Source organism: Cetorhinus maximus, chromosome 4 (assembly GCF_964194155.1).
Source record: "Cetorhinus maximus chromosome 4, sCetMax3.hap1.1, whole genome shotgun sequence".
NCBI lineage: Eukaryota > Metazoa > Chordata > Chondrichthyes > Lamniformes > Cetorhinidae > Cetorhinus > Cetorhinus maximus.
Genome location: NC_135882.1, coordinates 23133264 through 23152958, shown reverse-complemented (window position 1 = coordinate 23152958; position 19695 = coordinate 23133264). Strand labels below are relative to the sequence as shown.

At 41.4% G+C, this 19695-nt stretch overlaps 1 protein-coding gene across 1 annotated transcript in view; it reads left to right on the top strand.

The window, feature by feature from the left end:
• The first annotated feature begins 3604 nt into the window (after nt 1-3604).
• The window catches only part of cd226 (CD226 molecule), a 42427-nt gene continuing 26336 nt past the window's right edge, over nt 3605-19695 (top strand). Inside the window, exons 1-2 of the mRNA XM_078540039.1 lie at nt 3605-3750; nt 16801-17133. Coding sequence (XP_078396165.1) covers nt 3693-3750; nt 16801-17133 — 391 coding nt within the window. The 5' untranslated portion in view covers nt 3605-3692. The remainder of the gene's footprint in view (nt 3751-16800; nt 17134-19695) is intronic.

Here is a 19695-nt window from a genome sequence, read left to right as displayed (position 1 = left end):
TGCAGGTAAGGTTGTGACTTTCCACTGCCACAGGTTCTGCTTTGCATTCTCTCATTGCAGCATCATAGAAAGTGAAGTAAATGGGCTGGGAGGCAGACATATCCCAGAATCCACTGAGCCAGTGAAAACCATCTTGGGTATTTTAAACAATAGAGCCAGGATCTATTGGCACATTGCAGATGTGGAATCACAATCATACGTGACACTCTTGCCAAATACAAGAGAGTTAGTTGGTTTTTTAACTAAGATGGAGTTCTGAGTTCCAGCTCTCTCAAGATAGGCTAATGTCCGGGCTGACAACTAATGAAACTAACTCAAATGATTCCGTTCCATTCTCATATTACTCGAAGCTGAAAGTTAAACTTGTGACCTCCTCAATGTACATTCATTAGTTGCATGCTTTAGTACTGAAGCTATTAGATTTATGGGAAGAGCAAATTACTAATGGGTATGAATCTAACCAAGAGAAAAGGGTTAAAATCCCCTCCTAATATGCAGAGCTGATGACATAGAAATTTCTGAAAATTACATTATAGAAATAGGTCATTCAGCCTAACCAGTTCATGTCAGTATTTATCCTCCACAATGTGTCCCAATCAGCTTTCCCAGCTTGTTCCCCTATCACTTTTTCCACTCTTCCTTCATCCACTTCTCTAATCTAACCTCGAAGTTGACATGGAATTTTACACCCTCCTAGGAGTGGGCTGGCAGGCAGGATGAAACAAAATTAGGGGAGAAAGGATGGGGTTAAGAAAGAGAGATGAAAGAGACAAAAATGTTTAAAAGGTTATTTTAATTTTTGAAAAATCTCCTGTAATAATTTAAATGTAAAGACTTGTGTAAAATACATTTTTAGGTCCAGAGATATTGTTTGGCAGTAATTAAGATTTATCATAGAATTAGAGAATGGTTTCTGCACAGAAGGAGGCCATTTGGCCTGTCGTGTCCATGCAGCTCTCGATTAGTGCAATTCAGCTAGCCCCACTCCCCTGACTTTCCTAGCCGTAGCTCTGGAATTGTTTATCTCTTCATTTAAGGAACCAATTTCCTTTTGAAAGCGGTTGAACCTGCCTCCACCACACTCTCAAGCAGTGGTTTTCCAGATCCTAACTACTTTCTGGGTAAAACTTTTTCCGAGGTGGTGGCGTAGCAAGGCCTGTGGTGGAACAGGGCAACTTTCAGATTTCCATCCTTAGCTGCGCACGTGTGAACACCAGAACTTGCTGTCTGATTTACTCAATAATGACACTGATTGCTGACAGTATCACGGTTATTCTTAATACAAATTCTGGATTATTATCTTGTATTAATGACCCTCTTGTTTTAGACCCCTCAATTGCTGGAAACAGTCTCGTTCTATTTACCGGTATTATAACAAGAATTAATTGGCAAGCAGTGATTCTTTAGTTATTACCAAGTATCTGACAGGTGCTCAGTTCAAGAACTTGAGAATGAGAATTTCACTACCTGAGGAATACAATGACAGCCTTTACTGTTCCAAAATATTGTTTAATATCAACAAGCCAATCCAACGGTCATAGAATGGCTGATAATTGAAAGAAACTGCACTTGAGTTTTATTTTAAGATGTCTTACATCATTTATGCCAGGCATTAAGTCTCATTAATTGATTAGCTTGTAGAAATTTGGTTTAGTGTGTGATATTTTCAGCTGTCCTATGTAAATTCCAGTATGAAATCACTGACAATCAGATCAATATTTATATGTGGGCTGGGTTATCTCTAAAAGGCAGAAAGTAAAGGTACAGACTTCAGATCATAAGGAGTATGTTGATAGAAATTGTTCTCAGGCCACTTGAATGAAAAGATAATGAAAAGAGCAAACCACAACAATTGTTAACCTAAGAGGAAAACAAATATATCTTGGAACTAAACAATCAAGTTAATTATTCTTGCTGTAGTTAACAAATATATTCAATGGAAACAGTTCAATGGATGATGACCTAGAAATATGATGACACTTTTTGTTTTACCAGTGTAAACAAGATACTTTAAAGTCCGGTATGGAGCGTGTTGCCATGGTGGTAAAGGATCTAGCACAGGCGCCCAGGGCACACAACTGAAGCAGGCATTAGGCTCTTCGCATATGTAATAGGGAGTTGGGGGGAAAGGTTGGGGTATGACAACACGTCCATTAAGTCTCCCTTTCCTCAATTTAATAATGGTCCTTGCTGCAGTCAGTATTCTCAGATGTTTGGCAGCCAAATCAATGTACCATAAAGTGAGTACTGGAGATTTCCTCCTGAAAGGTTAAGTTTTGTTTTTTTAACAATTGGCATCAACAATTTGCATCTTGAAGAAATATAAATCATTTGTAATTATACAATGACTTCCTCAGAGTGAGATAGTTGCCTGCCCCTTGTTTCACCTGTATTAAAACCGAAATTGGGTAGATTGGAGGAGAGTTGTGTTGGATTTGAGATTTTAAAAGTTTTATTGAAAACTGCTCTATATTAGTCATTTGGAAATAATTTATTTCTTCATATTTTTAGACTTCTTTCTGATAGGCGCAGCTGATAATCTTACACTTGGAGAGAGAAAAGAATTAATTAAATTTCTTTTCTTAAAGCAAAAATTGTCCAGTGGCAAATAAAGGAGTAAACTTAATCTTATTGAACATAGAATGATTACAGTCAGAACTGGAAGCATCAAATGTTTACTTCTGTATTCTTCTTTCAAATGTTGGCGGTGCGTTTCTAGGAAATTCTAACAGAAAAATTTCAATTTTAAAAATGGTATGTTCTGGTTAAGTTTGTGCACTTTATATTTCACTATTTACAGGACCTGTTCACAGAAGCATTCCCGGGCTTCCAGTTCAGTTCAATCTCATACTTTTTCTTCAGTTCAAACTGGCATTTTCCTCCTCTACCAACCACCCCCAGTTCACACCAGCGCTTTATTTCACCCCTCCACCCCCCACCGTGCTCAAGCTCTCTCACTCCCTCTCTCTGTCTCTCTCTCCTCTCTGTATCACTCCCGCCAAGTTCAACCTGCAATTCTTGTCTGCCTATCACTCCCACCCAGCTTGACACCCTCCTCTCACCCCCAGTCAAACTGGAACTCCTTCCATCATTATCCAGTGCCATGTGCCATTCTTCTCAAGTTGGCACTCCTCTTCTCCTCTTATCCATCCTGATTTTCTCCTTTCCTCCCCATCCCCCCACCTTATTTATGCCAGTGCTCTTTATCGCACCCCTTCCAAAGCACTGCTGCTGAATTCTCCACACCCCCCCCACCCATCCCCTGTCAAGGTGTCACTCCTGGCATCTCCCATCTTCTCCTACTCCCCTGTATTGCTGCTTCTGACTTTACCACTTTGCCCTGCCCACTGTACGTTGAAGCCCCAGTTTACCAGAAAGGTTTAAATAATGAAAGAAAACTTGACATACAAAAGTAGCCAGAATAGTTAAAGACATTGCATACCTCTATTGGTAGTCTGAGTTTTTAAAAGAACCTTCAAACTTCTCTTAGCTGGCAAGCAGTAAACTGTGGTTGAATTGTGATATTTAAATATATTCTGCAACCAATCAGTCTGCAGAAGGCTGCAAGCAAGTCTGAGATATAATGAGACAGGAAGCTGATCTGATCATTTGGTGAATTCTTTGGTTTAAGCTGTATTACTGTTACTTTGGGCTTTTTTTCCCCCTGATTCAAGCATTTCAGATCACCATCAATGTCATGGTTAGCAAGTTATCTCCTTCTTTCTTCTGGGCTGTTTCTCCTGCTAAGGGGTAAGCACTGAATTAACTTCAATACCTGAGTAAGGCTATATTTAGTCTTGTGCTCCTCAGTGTTTTTAGTATGAGCTTTAGGTCAAGCTTTTCACGTGAATAAGTGGTACTGAATGTATGCCTTGTGTTCATTGTAACTATGCATTACTGGCGGACATCCCACAACATTTTTCACAGAATAAGAATACATTGATTTCCTCAGTAAAGCATGTGATCTTCACTCTCTGAGAGTCAATTAGTAAAAATGCATTTGTGTCTCTCGCCTTGTGCATTGTTACAAAAATGAATATTTCCTGTGTTTTTGCATGCTACAAGTTTTTTCTAATGCATGTGTCACAAATTATATTTAGATAATTAATGATGTTTAGCATGACATTATGGTATGCGTTATATTACAATTGGAAATATATATTTTTTTACTAATGAAAGAACTAGGTGGAATTTGATAAGAACTTTAGCATTTGAAGTTTAGTGCTGATCCAACAACTCAGTGAAAATTATTCTTGTCTTGAAAACTTGCAAGTAATAATTGAAGTTTTTTGCCAGATGTGGATTGGTAGTTAATAATCTTAACAGGCGGAAAATGAAAGAACGTGAATGTTCCAAGATTAGGTTCTCACTGTTACATCCCTGTAGAAAGTGATAACTTGTAAAAAGAAATTCGAACATCCAGTGAACGACTGAAAGTATTGCACAATGCAATTTTGAGTTTTAAAAATTTTACTTGAACTAACTAAAAGCAATATTGATGAAACATTATTTCAGTAGGCAACTTATACTCTAACTACAGAAAAGATTTCCCATTTAACATTTAAAACAAATAAAAATATCCATCCATGGTCCTAGTTTACTCTATCTCTTAAGTAGACACTCTGTTCTCCCAGTACCAGTCAAAAGTGGTCCTTAGCTCCCAAATGTTTGCTTCCTTTCTTTTCCCTTTTCAACTGGTATCTTCTAATCCTTGAACTGGCTTTCACAGTGGGGGACAAATTGGAGATTCTTTCCCCTAGTCCAAGCTAGAAGAATCTTCCAGCCATGTTTAAACCCTCACAAACTTGGTTTCTTCAATCTAAACATGAACTCCGACAACTGCACCTGCATGGTGAACCATAGAAACTTGCTGCCTTTATCTCTCTGCTCTCTCTCTCTCGCTTCCTCTCTCGTGCAGACTGACCGTGTCTCTGAGATTCAGTGATATTTTAGCAAAACCCTGCACCCTGATCCTGGAATGGCTTCCAAGGATTCTTCCCCTCTCAAAGCCAATCTCCGTGGCAATATGAATCACATGGGTCTTCTTTCCAGGTAGAAATGTTAATTAGCTATCCTCTAGACTCCCAACTTCATTATATCTTGGAATTAAATAGACAGTTTAAAGTCTAACCATTTACAAAGTCTGACATTCCTAACAACTCCCTGGAACTTAGAGACAAACAATCTACCCACTGTAAGCATAGCTGCTCTGGTCACTGTTCACTGGTATAAATAGCTTGCACATTCTTCCCAGTAAAACAACCTGGGGCCCCCCTTTTAACATTTAACAGCCAAGCACCCAGTCTTGTTGTGAGGCAGAATTCAGAACGGGTTACATGACCCCCTTCATTCCTCTATTTTGTCTTAAATTAAACAGACAGTTGAAAATATAACAATCTGATAAACTTCATATTTGTAGCATCACTCAGCATGCATTACTATGTCTAAATGAGTATCTAACTACAACTCTTTTAAAATTAATTTCCATGCAATCCAAACAAGGTTTCTAAAACCCTTGGAGTCATTTTTACATGATAGTTAGGTTATATTATGGAGAGCACATTTATTTTTGATGTTTGATCAAACAATAACAGGGCAACAGGACCCCCCTCTATTGTATCTTGTGATCATGCTAAAAAAAAATCTCTCTAATATTTACTTATAATTAACCTCACCCTACATTAAAAATTGAGTGAGCCGCATAGGTTGTGAGATTCTACAACTCACTTTAAGTTACTGACTCATTCCCCAGGTTTCAATTTGACACATTTTCCTAAAAAAGGCACATTATGGCATAATAAAAATCATGTATTCCTGATCAGACTAACAATCATTAAGTCAAAGTCTATGACCTAATAGTGCGCTTGATGCAATGGATGTTTCACTTTTACACACAGCTGCCATTACTCACGAAGACTTGTTTTCTCTTCCACCACAGGCGAATCAATGAGTGTATCGCTTGTAAGCTACTGACTAACCATATAGTTTATTTTTTTCTCCTGGTTAACATGGTATGGTGTGTGAGATGATGACTGAGTTTATGTACAGTAACTGAGCTTCAGACTATTGTTATCTACCATAGAAGGTGTCATGTTTTCCCTTTCATGTCGAGTCTCACTTTGAGGTAGCTAATTTTGTAGCATCACGGTTCCTGATTTCCATTTTCAATAAAATGGCCCCAGACGTTCGCACTAAGCTTAAAAAGTTCCCTGGAGACCCAATGGCCTGTTCAGGATTTAATGGTGCAAATTATACTTACTGCAAAATCCATGAGATGTGCCATTTTCTGTTGGAGCTGGTCTCTCAGCTCTTGGTCTAATTGCTCTGAAGTGGATTTGTTGATGTGACATACATAATACGGCCCATTTCACACCAATGTGCATTTGAAACAACTACACTGGATGGAACTGTTTAAGTGTGATAGCACCCTAAATTAGGTGTAATTCTTAGTTTTGAATAACTTTTCCTTTCAAGGCAATCATGTGTAGAAAATTCTGAGAGAGCTGGACAGACTGGATGCAGAGATGATGTTTCCTGGGGGGTGGGGGTGGATTGGGGGGGGGGGTGGTTCTAGAACAAGGGGTCACAATCTCATACGGGGTAGGCCATTTAGGACTGAGATGAGGAAAAACTCCTTCGCTCAGGAGCTAGTGATCCTGTGGAATTCTCTACCACAGAAGGCTGTGGAGGCTAAGTCACTGAATATATTTAAGAAAGAAATAGATTTCTAGACTCTAAAGGTGTCAAGGGATATTGGGAGGGAGTGGGGGTATGGCGATGAGATAGACAATCAGCCATGATCATATTGAATGACAGAGCAGGCTTGAAGGGCCAAATAACCTATTCCTCCTATTTTCTATGTTTCTATAAGTTGTAGCCTGGAACTATGGATAGTGATGGTAGAGGCTCTAACTTTTTTTCCATCCCATGGCTGATCGGGAATTTCTCGCACCCTTACCATAGGTATATGTTGGAAGGATCTGCAGGTTGATACTCAACCTGCCTGGCTGCGTTATGAATGCAGCATCCTTGGCTATCAAGTCCTGGGGTGAGATTCGAACCCACAGGTTCTGATTCAGTGGCAGGGACACCATCCACTGTGCCACAAGACCTCTGAAATGCAAGGCAGTCACTAATAAATCCAGTAAGGAATTCAGGAGAAACCTCTGTACCCAGGGAATGGTTAAAATGTGGAACTAGTTGAGGTGAACAACATTGACGCATTTAAGAGGGAGCTAAAGAAGGACATGAGGGTGAGCGATTCGAGGATATGATAATACAGTTAGGTGAAGTGGAATTGGTGGCAGGTTTGTTTAGAGCATAATGACCTGTGTCTGCGCTTTAAATTTTAAGTAATTTGCAGTGTCCGTGGAAAACTCCACTGCGATTGGTATGCAGTTACAATGTTTACTGTTACCATCCTTCTCCACTGGCATTGAAATGTCTCTTTAATTGCTGAAATTTGTCCCTTTTATAGCTTGGATTCAATTACAACTGGAGCAATATTCTAAAGAATTTGCTGCCAAGTGATTGACTCCTGAAATCTCTCTAAGTCTTGCCATCACATTCAGATTGCTAACATTGGCTTGTGAATGAATCAATATCCTAAAGGGCAACAGAAAGTCAAGACATGAGTGCCAGTGTTCTGTATGAAAATCAGGATTTATTGCACCCAATGAGATTATTTCAAATGTATTTCAAACATTTATTAGGAATATGAATAACTAAATGCAAGAATATAACTAAATATTTATTGAAGCAATTATGAAAAGAGAAATAATTACTCTGGTGGTAAGACTGCACATCGTATGACTGAAGTAGCTTTCCTTAATTTACACTACTTTCAATTTCTGTAAAAGTAAAATATAATTGAAAGCAGATTGCAGAAATCCATACATCAAAACAGAGGCAGAGGTGAAGTTTGTCACTAGTAATGTTTCTTTTTAAATTGGTTGCTAAACTTTATTTGACCTTTAGAACAAGCAACATTATAAAGAAGTTTGTGTATAATGCAGCTGAGATTGTCATTCTGGTAGCACTCTTTTGTCTTCATTAGGATACAATCTGTCTACCAAAGCCTTGATCCCCATCGCAGATTCATAGCAACAATGAGGTAACCTCCCATGAACATTGAGACTCCTGCTTCTCAAATTCCTTGAAGATGCCACCGATCCCTCACTGTAAATGCAGCGACAGATCAGTGGAAATCCTGCTGAATTTCATATCCAAGGACTTGATATTCATTTTTCCGTTCGGCACTACTTTATCTGCTGGTGCCGTTGTTGTATGTATTACTTGCACAGTGTTTACAGCAGCATGTACAGATTCATTTCAATGCAATACATTTGAGGATTGGGAATGGTGGAATGTGGTTTTTTTTATTCATGGGGTGTGGGCATCGCTGGCTAGGCCAACATTTATTGCCCATCCCTAATTGCCCTTGAGAAGGTGGTGGTGAGCTGCCTTCTTGAACCGCTGCAGTCCATGTGGTGTAGGTTCACCCACAGTGCTGTTAGGAAGGGGGCTCCAGGATTTTGACCCAGCAACGGTGAAGGAACGGTAATATAGTTCCAAGTCAGGATGGTGAGTGACTTGGAGGGGAACTTCCAGGTGGTGGTGTTCCATCTGCTGCCCTTGTCCTTCTAGGTGGTAGCGGTCGTGGGTTTGGAAGGTGCTGCCTAAGGAGCCTTGGTGAATATCTGCAGTGCACCTCCATCTCTACTGTAGATGGTACACGCTGCTGCCACTGTGCGTCGGTGGTGGAGGGAGTGAATGTTTGTGGATGTGGTGCCAATCAAGTGGACTGCTTTGTCCTGGATGGTTTCAAATTTCTTGAGTGTTGTGGGAGCTGTACTCATCCAGGCAAGCGGGGAGTATTCCATCACACTCCTGACTTGTGCCTTGTAGAAGGTGGACAGGCTTTGGGGAGGCAGGAGGTGCGTTACTCACACAGGACTCCTAGCCTCTGACCTCTTTTGGCCACAGTATTTAATGTGCATTTAGAGGCTACCCAACAAACCTTTTGTTGAGGAGGAGCTGGGTTGGGTCACTGTGTCACCCTTACTATCTTTTATGAACCTCTGCTATGATGTTTGAGTTGGAGGTGGGAGAAACTTAAGATCACCAGAAAAAATATTTTACCTTGCTTGCTGCTGGCAATGATGTGAGCCACTGAAGAATCCCGAGTGGCAAGAGCTCGCCACTCATCACTGACTAATTTCATGGAAGGTTACCTTGTTGCTGCTATGAATCTATGAAGGGGCCTTTCAATGGGATTTCAATCTCTAGTTTGCATAATTGATGTGTCTAATGCTGTACACACATTTTCTAAAGGCCAATGCCTACGCAGATGTCCCACGTACAGCAAATTTCTAATTCCCTCAGGTATTGTTCCTTTGTTACTGTTTACGTGTTGTGTTTTACCTGACATGCTACTGGAATTTCCATATTTAATCTGATCACTGAGCTGGAGTTCTCCAGGGGCAGGATTTTCCGCTCGTTGGACTGACGCAGCAGGCGGGCCCGGGACCGGCCGCGAAACCGCCCACCGCCCACGCGATCGGGCCCCAACGATCAGGCCCCAACAGCGATTTCACATTGGCTGGCCAATTAATGGCCTGCCTGCGTGAAAGGCGCACTAAAGGCCTTGGCACTGCCGGGGTGGGGGCGGGAGGAGCGTAGGAGCGTGAGCACGTGCATCGAGGAGAGCGCACCGACTGCTTGCTGAAGGCACGTAAGCTGCCTCAGGGAGCTGACGGATTTTAAAATGAAATAGAAACTTTTTACATATGATGTAAACATGTCCCCACATGTGACTCAGTCACATGAAGAGGGACACGGGAAAAAGGGATGTTAAAAAATTTGAATTGATTTTTCAGGAACCGTTGGGAATGTCATCCCGCCCGTGGACGAGGTTTCGTTAAAAATACAAAGGCCGCCTGGCCTGTTTTACCTGCCCGCCAGCCCGAACGGTTGAACAGGCAGCAAAAAAACGCAACTTACTTAATTACTTAAGGGCGTTAATAAGCCTCTTAACTGTCGGCGGTCACGCTGCCGCCTCTCGCGCGCACCTGCCGACCAAAAGATTGCGAGAGTGCGCGATGACGCTGGGACGCTCGCCTGATGTCATCGCGCAGTATTTCACTCCCATTCAGGTCAGGTGAGCGGCCGCTCACAGGACGAAAAATTCTTCCCCATGTTTCAGCCGATTCAATTAAAACGTTTGAGTGCTATGCAATAGTAGGCCTCTCACAACTGGTGGCAAGCTGCTTTACAACACTACAAAGTGTGGTTTTTTAAAAAAAATTTGTTCTAATAAATGAGCTGACTCTAGCCTCCTTTCCGGCCAATTCTGAGGTTGCCTGGCTTCATCTCTATCTCAACGCCTACTATTGCTGCTGCCCTGCTTCTGCAATGACCCATTTCTGCTTCTGTTCTCTATTCCTGCAACTCCTGCTGGCCCAATGGTACTTCAGTCTCCTCTGCTCTGCTGGCCCAGGAGTCCATACAGCTATTAGGGTCTACTCCCTACTCTTATTAATTCAACACTCCTCTGGCCTCCTCCTCAATTTATAATGCCTGCTGCCTCCATGGGCTCTGCCCTTTTCTCTGTTCCCACTAGACCGAACGTCTAATAAACCAATTTTTTTTTTCAAGCCAAACAGCCGATACGTGTAGCAGAGATGTGAGAAATAAGGGATGAGAAAGGAACACAAAATATTCAGACAGCCTGTAGTGTTAAAGCACTTTAGTTAATGGGATGTTTCAGACTCACAGTGACACTTCCTGTGTTAATGAAGAGGTTTAATGTTAAAGCTGACAGCTCATCTTATTTCTGGTGCTGCTGTCTTTGCCAGTGATGATCCCCATTGCTGCTGCTCCCATAATCTTGGGAACTTGATGACTCACCCCCTTGCTGGAATTATGGTTGTGGATGGTGGACTGGCTGGGCGAGGGCTGTGAGCTGACTGTTGGTGTGTAAGTCTGGCGCCCTGGATGTTGGGTGATTGCAACAAGGTGACTGGGGACCGTGTGTTGGGCATGTAGCTCTGATGTTAGGTGGGCTGTGGCAAAGGGTTGCCTGTCTGGCCGCATTAGGTCTCTGGTTCTCGTGAGCAGCTGTTTTTGGTTCATCTTCTCTTCTGCTGTTGTGCTGTCTCTACTGCTACCAGAGTCAGTACTTATGGTCCATCCCTAATTATCCTTGAGAAGGTGGTGGTGAGCTGCCTTCTTGAATCACTGTAGTCCATGTGTGTAGGCACACCCTTAGTGCTGTTAGAGAGGGAGTTCCAGGGTTTTGAGCTAGCAACAGTGAAGGAACAGCGATGCATTTTCAAGTCAGGATGGCATATGGCTTGGAAGGGATCTGCTGCCATTGTCCTTCTAGGTACTGGAGGCCATGGAACGTGTTGCTGTAAGAATCTTGGTGAGCTATTGTGCATCTTTTGGATGGTACACATTGCAGCCATGATGAGCCAATGATGGAGGGAGTGAATAGTTAAAATAGTGGATGGGGTGCTGCTAATCAAGCAGGCTGCTTTGTATTGGGTGGTGTCAAACTTCTTGAGTGTTGTTGGAGCTGCGCTCATCCAGGCAAGTGGAGAGTATTCCATCACGCTCCTGATTGTGCCTTGTAGATGATGGATAGACTTTGGGGAGTCAGGAGATGAGTTACTGGCCACACAATTCTCAGCCTCTGATCTGCTCTTGTAGCCAGAGTAAATATATGGCTGGCCTATTTAAGTTTCTGCTCAATGATGACCCCCGAGGATGTTGGAGGATTTGGCAACAATAATGCCATTGAAAGTCAAATGGAGGTGCTTAGATTCTCCCTTGTTGAAGATGGTTATTGCCTGGCACTTGTGTCATATGAATGTTACTTGTCACTTATCAACCCAAGCCTGAATGTTGTCAAGTCTTGCTGCATGCATGCATGAATAGTTTCATGACCTGAGGAGTTATGAATGGTACTGAACCCTGTGCTATCCTCAGCAACATCGTCGTTACTCCTTATGCTGGAGGAAAGGTCATTAATGAAGCAGTTGAAGATGGGTGAGCCCAGGACGCTACTCTGAGGAACTCCTGCAGTGATGCCCTAGGGCTGAGATGATTGACCTCCCGCACCACAGCTATCTTCCCTTGTGCTAGGTATAATTCCAACCAGTGTAGAATTTTCCCCTGATTCCCGTTGACTTCAATTTTATTAGAGCTCCTTGATGCTACATGTAGTCAAATGCTGCCTTGATGCCAAAGGGCAGTCATTCTCACCTCATCGCTGGAATTCAGATCTTTTGTCCATGTTTTAACCAAGGCTGGAATGAGGCCAGGAGCTGAGTGCCCCTGGTGGAACCCAAACTGATTGTCAGTGAGAAGATTATTGCTGTCTAAGCGTTGCTTGATCACACTGCCGATGATTGACACCTGTCACTTTGCTGATGATTGACAGCGGATTGATGGAGAGGTATTGGCCGGATTGGATTTGTCCTGCTTTTTATGGACAATAATATATAATAATGAATTGTTATATTATAATGAATTATTATAATTATTGATAATACTGATACTGCAGCAGGTTCTTTCTCATACATCTGAAAGAGACAATTTTGACCACTTTCATGTCAAGAGTTAGGTGAAGTCTCCTTAATACAGTAAATTATACAAGGCCAGTGAGTGGGTTAGATGAAACTTTCTCGTCTGCTTTCTTCAGTTCTAACTGAGCCACTCCACCACTGCTTGTGGGAGAATACAAGGGGAAGTAAACAGTGAAATGTAGATGTGGTGGCAAAGCTAGAATATTTTTGGTTGTTTCTCCATGATTTAGTATAAAAATATCAAGAAGTAAAATAACATTGCAAAGCAACGGAGTAGGAAGCACTTTCAGAGATGCTTTTGTGATCGCGTTGATCACACAGCAGGTTTAAATGCACTCTGCAGTATGCAGGGATATTTAGTCAACTCTGTCACATAATGTCATTGTTTCTCTTCAACCCTGTGTTGTATTCCCTTCACAGTGTTCATAGTTTCATGATTAGACCTTGGGTCCCCTTCACTGAGTAGAATATTAACTTTGTAATATTACCACAGCACTGACGCCCCCCCCCCCACCCCCCTTCACTGTCTTCAGGGATTTTTTTGGCTGCTTGTCATCTCTCCTTTCTCAACTTCCCATTTCTCTCTCCTCCTCGATGCCTCTTATCCCATTAGCCTGTTGCGATTTTCATCTTTCAAACATTTTTCTTTCCAGTGATTGGCTGCTGGTAAGCCCATGACTGATGTAACGGAACTAATTGGATAGCTCTTTCAAAGAAATGGTGCAGGAAAGAGGGGTTGAATGGTGTCTACCTGTGCTGTATAATTCTATAACTATGTTGAAACTCAGGTGTCATTTGCCTGCAATGCCATTGTGAAATATAACTCTTCTGGTTCGTCTACTTCCTCAAACAATTAAAGATTTCCCAATCAGTTTTGCATGCTGAGGGTGTCCTTTTAAAGCCTTCCAAATGTTGGCATGAGAAGCTTAGCAAATCTTTCAAGATGTGCATCCTACATACTTTCACCAATTACAACACTTAAACTACTTGCATTAATAACAGAAAATATTTTTGGCATCCAGTCTGTATTTCAAAGGAAGCTTTAGTTATTATTTTTTTTAAAAAACCCTGTCTTGTTTTAAACATTCCTCACAATCCTTTGAAATCACATTTACCCATTTGCTGCAATTACAGCGACTTCTCTCGGTGGCCATGCTTCTGTTTTCTTGCCCCTCCACCACCCTTCCCCCGCCCGCCCCGTACCCTTCCTCCCACCTATTCTGATTTAGACACACTGGACTCTCATGGTCTAAATTATGTATTGCCATAATGTTATTCTAAACTTTGAACAATAGTTGATGTGAATGGAAGCAATAAGGGGAAAAAAAAACAGTTCCCATTGTTCATAGAATTGGTTTAACTTGATGTTCTCACTTCTTGTGCGCAGTTTGAAAATTAATTACGAGTAGATTCTAAATAAGAACTTGGACCTGGGTAATTAGACGGAAGAGTGGATTATTACATTGTTGTTCTACCAGCATAATCTAGGTTTGAGTTTAGCCATGACTGTGGAATGAAATTCTCCACTGTTTGCTATCAGTGTCCTAATGTGTAATTCTATGTAAAGTGTAGGGGGGTAAGTAGCGCAGAAATTCAATGATTTTGACTTTAATTGCAAATCTTACTTAGAAAACCTCAAAAGCTGTGGTCTAGAAATAAAACTTTTTTTGGCAATTACTTGACTAGATAATGTAAAACATGACAAACTATTCCATCTCATCCAGAGCAGTAGAAGCAGAGAACTCTGCCTGCGGTTGAAGAGAGTAGATTCAAAACTAATGTGCAGAAACAATATTTCATTGAGCAAATTGCCAATCTCTAAAACAAGCTCCTTAGGGAGGTGATGGAAGCAGACAGTACTAATTATTCAAACGGAAATTAAGACCACAAGACATAGGAGCCGGGGTAGGACATTCAGCCCATCGAGTCTGCTCCACCATTCGATGAGATCATGTCTGATCTGATAATCCTCAACTCCACTTCCCTGCCTTTTCCCCATAACCCTTGATTCCCTTACTGATTAAAAAGCTGTCTATTTCCTTGAATATACTTAATGACCCAACCTCTATAACCCTCTGCGGTAAAGAATTCCACAGATTGACTACGAAATTCCCCCTCATCTCTGTTTTATTAATTAGATTAGATTTAAATTAGATTGATTCCCTTTGCAAAATAACATCTGGGATATATTATACAAGGAAATCGAAACAATGACGTGCGTTAACATGCTTGGGAAGAATAAGTGACTTTGGACCTATGAGGGGTGAATTTTATGGAGCCTGTATGAAGGGGAAATGTGGCGGGTGGGAAGACTTAATTAGGCGGAGCTGAAATTTTGGCTCCCCAGTGGCGGTCTGAGATGCAGAGGTTAAGTCAGCGGATTGGCAATGGTGGTTCAGGACTCACGCAGTCCCATGGCGGGTTTCTACTTGTAATATAATAGCATGCCATAAATACATATTACAATAAAATTTCTTGAAATTAAGTGCTACCTTCAGGATCAAGTCAGCAGCACATGGGAATCTCACGGCACCTGGTTTGCATTCAGTTAAAGGTGGGTTGCAATAGTTTATAATTAATTAATTATAATTAATACTTTATGCCATTGTCTAAGGTCAGCGGTTTTCCTTGTTGAACTCTACGTCACAAGAAGGGGAGCAGGACAGTGGCAATTTGCATGGGGGCTCGGGACTGGAAAGGGCAAGTCAAGGCTGAGCAGGGGAGGGACGGGATAAAATGTGGAATGTGGTCGGGGCCATGGATGAGTAGAAGAGGGATCCAAGGGAGGACAGAGGGTGGGGTCGGAGCATGAATGAGTGAAGTGGGAAGGGCCTGGTATCTTGGGTGTGGTAGGCAGTTGTGAATGACAGTAATTAAGATGGAAGTGATGGGTGGGGGAAGTCTAAGGGGGGAGGGTGAGGCCAATAATCTGATGAATTAAAAATGTAACGAGATTACTCAGGCAATGGAGTTTGGCAGGAAAGTTGTGGCCGTGATACAGAGCCTCCCGGTTTGTCCAGGAGACTCTGTTATAGCCTGCTCATTCCTGCTGCATTGTCAACTGATGGCGGGTTTCACCGCTGAAAACTTTTTCCTGTCCGTGATCGTACATGTCTCCTGTGTCTGTTGCTGGCACTTTACATTTTAACTGTAATCATTTGGGACACAAGAGTGGAAGTCCTGCCCCATTCTAGTCCCACCTGCAGGAACGATGCGCCACAGATAAAATGTCACCCATGATTCCCAAAGCTCTCCACCATGAGGGTTTCCTTGTGTCACTTCTGGACCTAACTGACAAAGATTGATTGCTATGATTATCATTGTATAACGATTACCAGGATGGTGTGAAGTGTGCGCAGTGGCTCCAAGCCAGATGAAGAAGTATGAAACAAGACACCAATCTTTTCCTTGATGCAGGTTTATTCACAGGAAACTCTTTCAAGTTACCAACAGTCACAGATTGCAACTCTTTTCCAGTACAAACACAGTTCTTGGTTTCCGGGAGTAGGACATGAACCCACGACCCTCTGATTCAAAGGCGAGGGTGCTATGAACTGAGCCACAGCTGACACCTCACAGATCCCTGCCTCCTAACTACTAACCCAGTGCCTCAGCTGAATCTCTTCATGCTGGTTTGATTACCAATAAAAATAGATAACAAATAAATGAATGAACAAATTAACAGCCCCTTAAAGGGACACTGTAACAAAAAGACAAAACTTTGAAGGAAACTTAGCAAATCAAATTAAAATGTTATTTCTGGGGCTGCTGATGCACCCCTTTGGCCCCCACCAGTTGCAGAAGGCCTCAGGCATACCAGTGGACACCACACGCTCCCTCTCCAGGGGCATGCAGGTGCGAACGTAGCCGTGGAACTGGGGCAGATAGTCGGGTCTAATGAGCCTCTTTTTATATTTGCTCTCAGTCCTGAATCAAACAGTGCCCATTACCTGTGTATCTTTAACAACATAATCCACCGACCATTAACAAAGTGAACAAGAAGGAGCTTTGTCTGTTTTGGTCTGACAATTCCTATGTTTGTGTTTCCTTATTAACCTCCATCTTGGAAACAAGTCAAAACATAATTCTGCCTCTCTCTCATAACATATCTGACTTGGTGCTACTCAATAGTGACATTATGAAGCATGTATTGTGAATGCTATACTTTGAAGCCTTCCTGCAGTAAACTTTTAAAATCTTGTTATTTCAGATGTGACTTGTGAGCAGTACCAGAATGTAGACTCGGCAATTAAGCTCCAGGATGTAGTCGTGCTGAAATGTGCATATCCTGAGACGAGCAAAATGATCCAGTTGTCCTGGGTGAAGAATACTGATGGTGTGAAGCACAAAATTGCTGTCTATAATCCCAACCGGGGAGAGCACATTTTCTTTCCATACAATCAGAGTGTTACATTTCTCTCATCATCCATTAATGGAGATATAAAGTTGAAGGCAACAGCTGCAGATGAAGGCTGTTATCAATGTTCCATTAACACTTTTCCTGAGGGGATGTTGCTGAAACATGTTGCAATTATAAACCCAGGTAAGTGACTATGCTTCAAACCATAGGACTGAACAATTTTACAGCCCTAAAGGGTGAACTATTTGGTCCATCATGTCTGTGCCAATTCTTTGTTCAAAGAATCCAAAACCAAATTCTATTGCCCAGCCCTCTCCCCTCATCTCATACTTTCAACTGTTTCAAATATTTATCCAATTATCCCTCAAAAGTTGTCGTTGTCACTGCCTCATTCCCTTTGGCGAAACATTCTGTGCTCCAAAGCCTTCAGTTTAAGCATTTTTTCCCTAACCTCTCTTGTTCATCTCTTACTAATAATATTAAATTGATGATCCCTTTTTACTGACTCCCAATCAGAGGTGATGGCCTATTTCTATTGTTCCATCAACAGCTTTCATAATTTTAAAAACCTCTATTACCTCTCCTCTTAGCCTTTCTAGCTCCAGTGGAAATGGATCCAGGCTCCAATCACTTTTCCATAGTTTCCCATCCACTTACCATTCTGATGAATCTACACTGTACACTCTGTGTCTTTAATATCCTTTCTAGAATAAACTTTACACTGCACTCTACCCAATGTATTGTACAAATTTATCATTACGTCTCTACTCTTGTGGTCTGCTCTCCTATTTACAAAACTGAAAATAGGATTTGGAATTTTTATAGTTTTATCGAGCTGCATCATGCTTCTAGGAAATTATATATTCAGATCCCTAAGGATCTCTGTACATGTCTTTTTAATCAGTGTATACACTCATTTCTTGTTTGTCCTATCAAAATATATTGTCTCACACATCCACATCAAGTTAAATCATCCACTGACCTCATACTTTTGAGTGCCTAATGCCTATTTATTTGCCTGAAGTCTTTCACAGTCCTCAATATTTGTCAAACTCCATACCTTTATGTAATCAGCAAACCTATACTAGAGCCCAAATCATCTACAAACCAAGAACAATTATGGAGTCATCATTGACTCCTGGCATATGCCATTTCCACCTTTATTCAATCCAGGCAACATCCATTTGCCCGAACTCTTTCTCTCCTGTTCATTTGCCAACTTTCTATCGATGTTCCCATATTTTTTCTTGTACCAAGTTTCTTTACAGGCAACTTATCATAGTCTTATGAAAATTGATATTCACTACATCCACTGCATTCTCTTTTTACCTCTGCAACCAGTCATCTCTTCAAAGCACTCATTAAATTTGACCAACATGACTTGCGTTTAACAAATTCACACTGGCTGTCCTTCATTAGCTCATGCATTTCTAAATGTTTAATCATTTTATTTCAAATTATGGATTCAACAGTTAGATCATTAACATTAGATTAATTGATCTATAGTTATTGATTTATCATCTGCTGGACCAGAAATATTACATAATCTACTTTTAAGCGCGATGGCACTATTTGCATATTATTGGAGCATTGAAAAGTTTTGACCAGAGCCACTGCCCTCTCCTCTTTGACTTCGTTCAACTGCCTGGGCTGTGCACCATCAGTGGTTATTCATTTTGGATTTAGTTAATTTATTTTAGAGCCAATTCCTCTTCTAATGGTTTCTCTAACAGTTTTCTCATATCTTCCTCTTATACACCTACATTTCCCCTATCATTTGTAAGTACCAGCCCCAGTTAGATGGTCTCCTTTATCCCTGAGCGCTATTACATTCCTACGAATGTTCTTTCACTTTTTAAAAGTTGTTTTCCATTTCCTTCTATAATATCTTCTCAGCTTTATTCATAGTCCCTTTAAACCCTTCGAATCTCCCTGTTTACCTCTTCATTATGCTTACTATATTCCAGATGATTTTCTTTAGTATTGCTTTTGTATTGGAAATCACAATTGTATAACTTAACAAAGAGGATGCCTCTGAGATGATTGAATATGCAAGTGGATATAAATTACATGTATTTGTATTTTTTTTTGATGAAATATAATTTGAATTAATGTATATTATAGTATGGCACTGAGCCTACAGGCCAGCAGATTCTTTGTCTCATTCTTGCTCTGTGCCGAGTTAGGGGAGGCGATGGCGTAGGGGCATTGTTGCTGGACTGGTAATGAGTTATGCTCTGGGTACCCGGCTTCGAATCCCACCACGGTAGATGGTGCAATTTGAATTCAATAAAAATCTGGAATTAAAAGCCTAATGATGACCATGAAACTATTGTTGTCTGGTTCACTAATATCCTTCAGGGAAGGAAATCTGTCGTCCTTACCTGGCCTGGCCTACATGTGACTCCAGACCCACAGCAATGTGGCTGACTCTTAAATGCCCTCTGAAATGGCTGAGCAAGCCACTCAGTTCTAACAAACCGCTACAAAGCCTCAAAAAAGGAATGAAACCGGACGGACCACCTGGCATCGACCTAGGCACTGGAAACGACAATGGCAATTGTAGCCCTGTTGACCCTAACACCTGGGGGCTTGTGCCAAAATTGGGAGCTATGTCTCACAGACTTGTCAAGCAACAGCCTGACATAGTCAATCTCACGGAATTATACCTTACAGAAAATCCCAGACTCCACCATCACCATCCCTGGGTATGTCTTGTCCCACTGGCAGGACAGACCCAGCAGA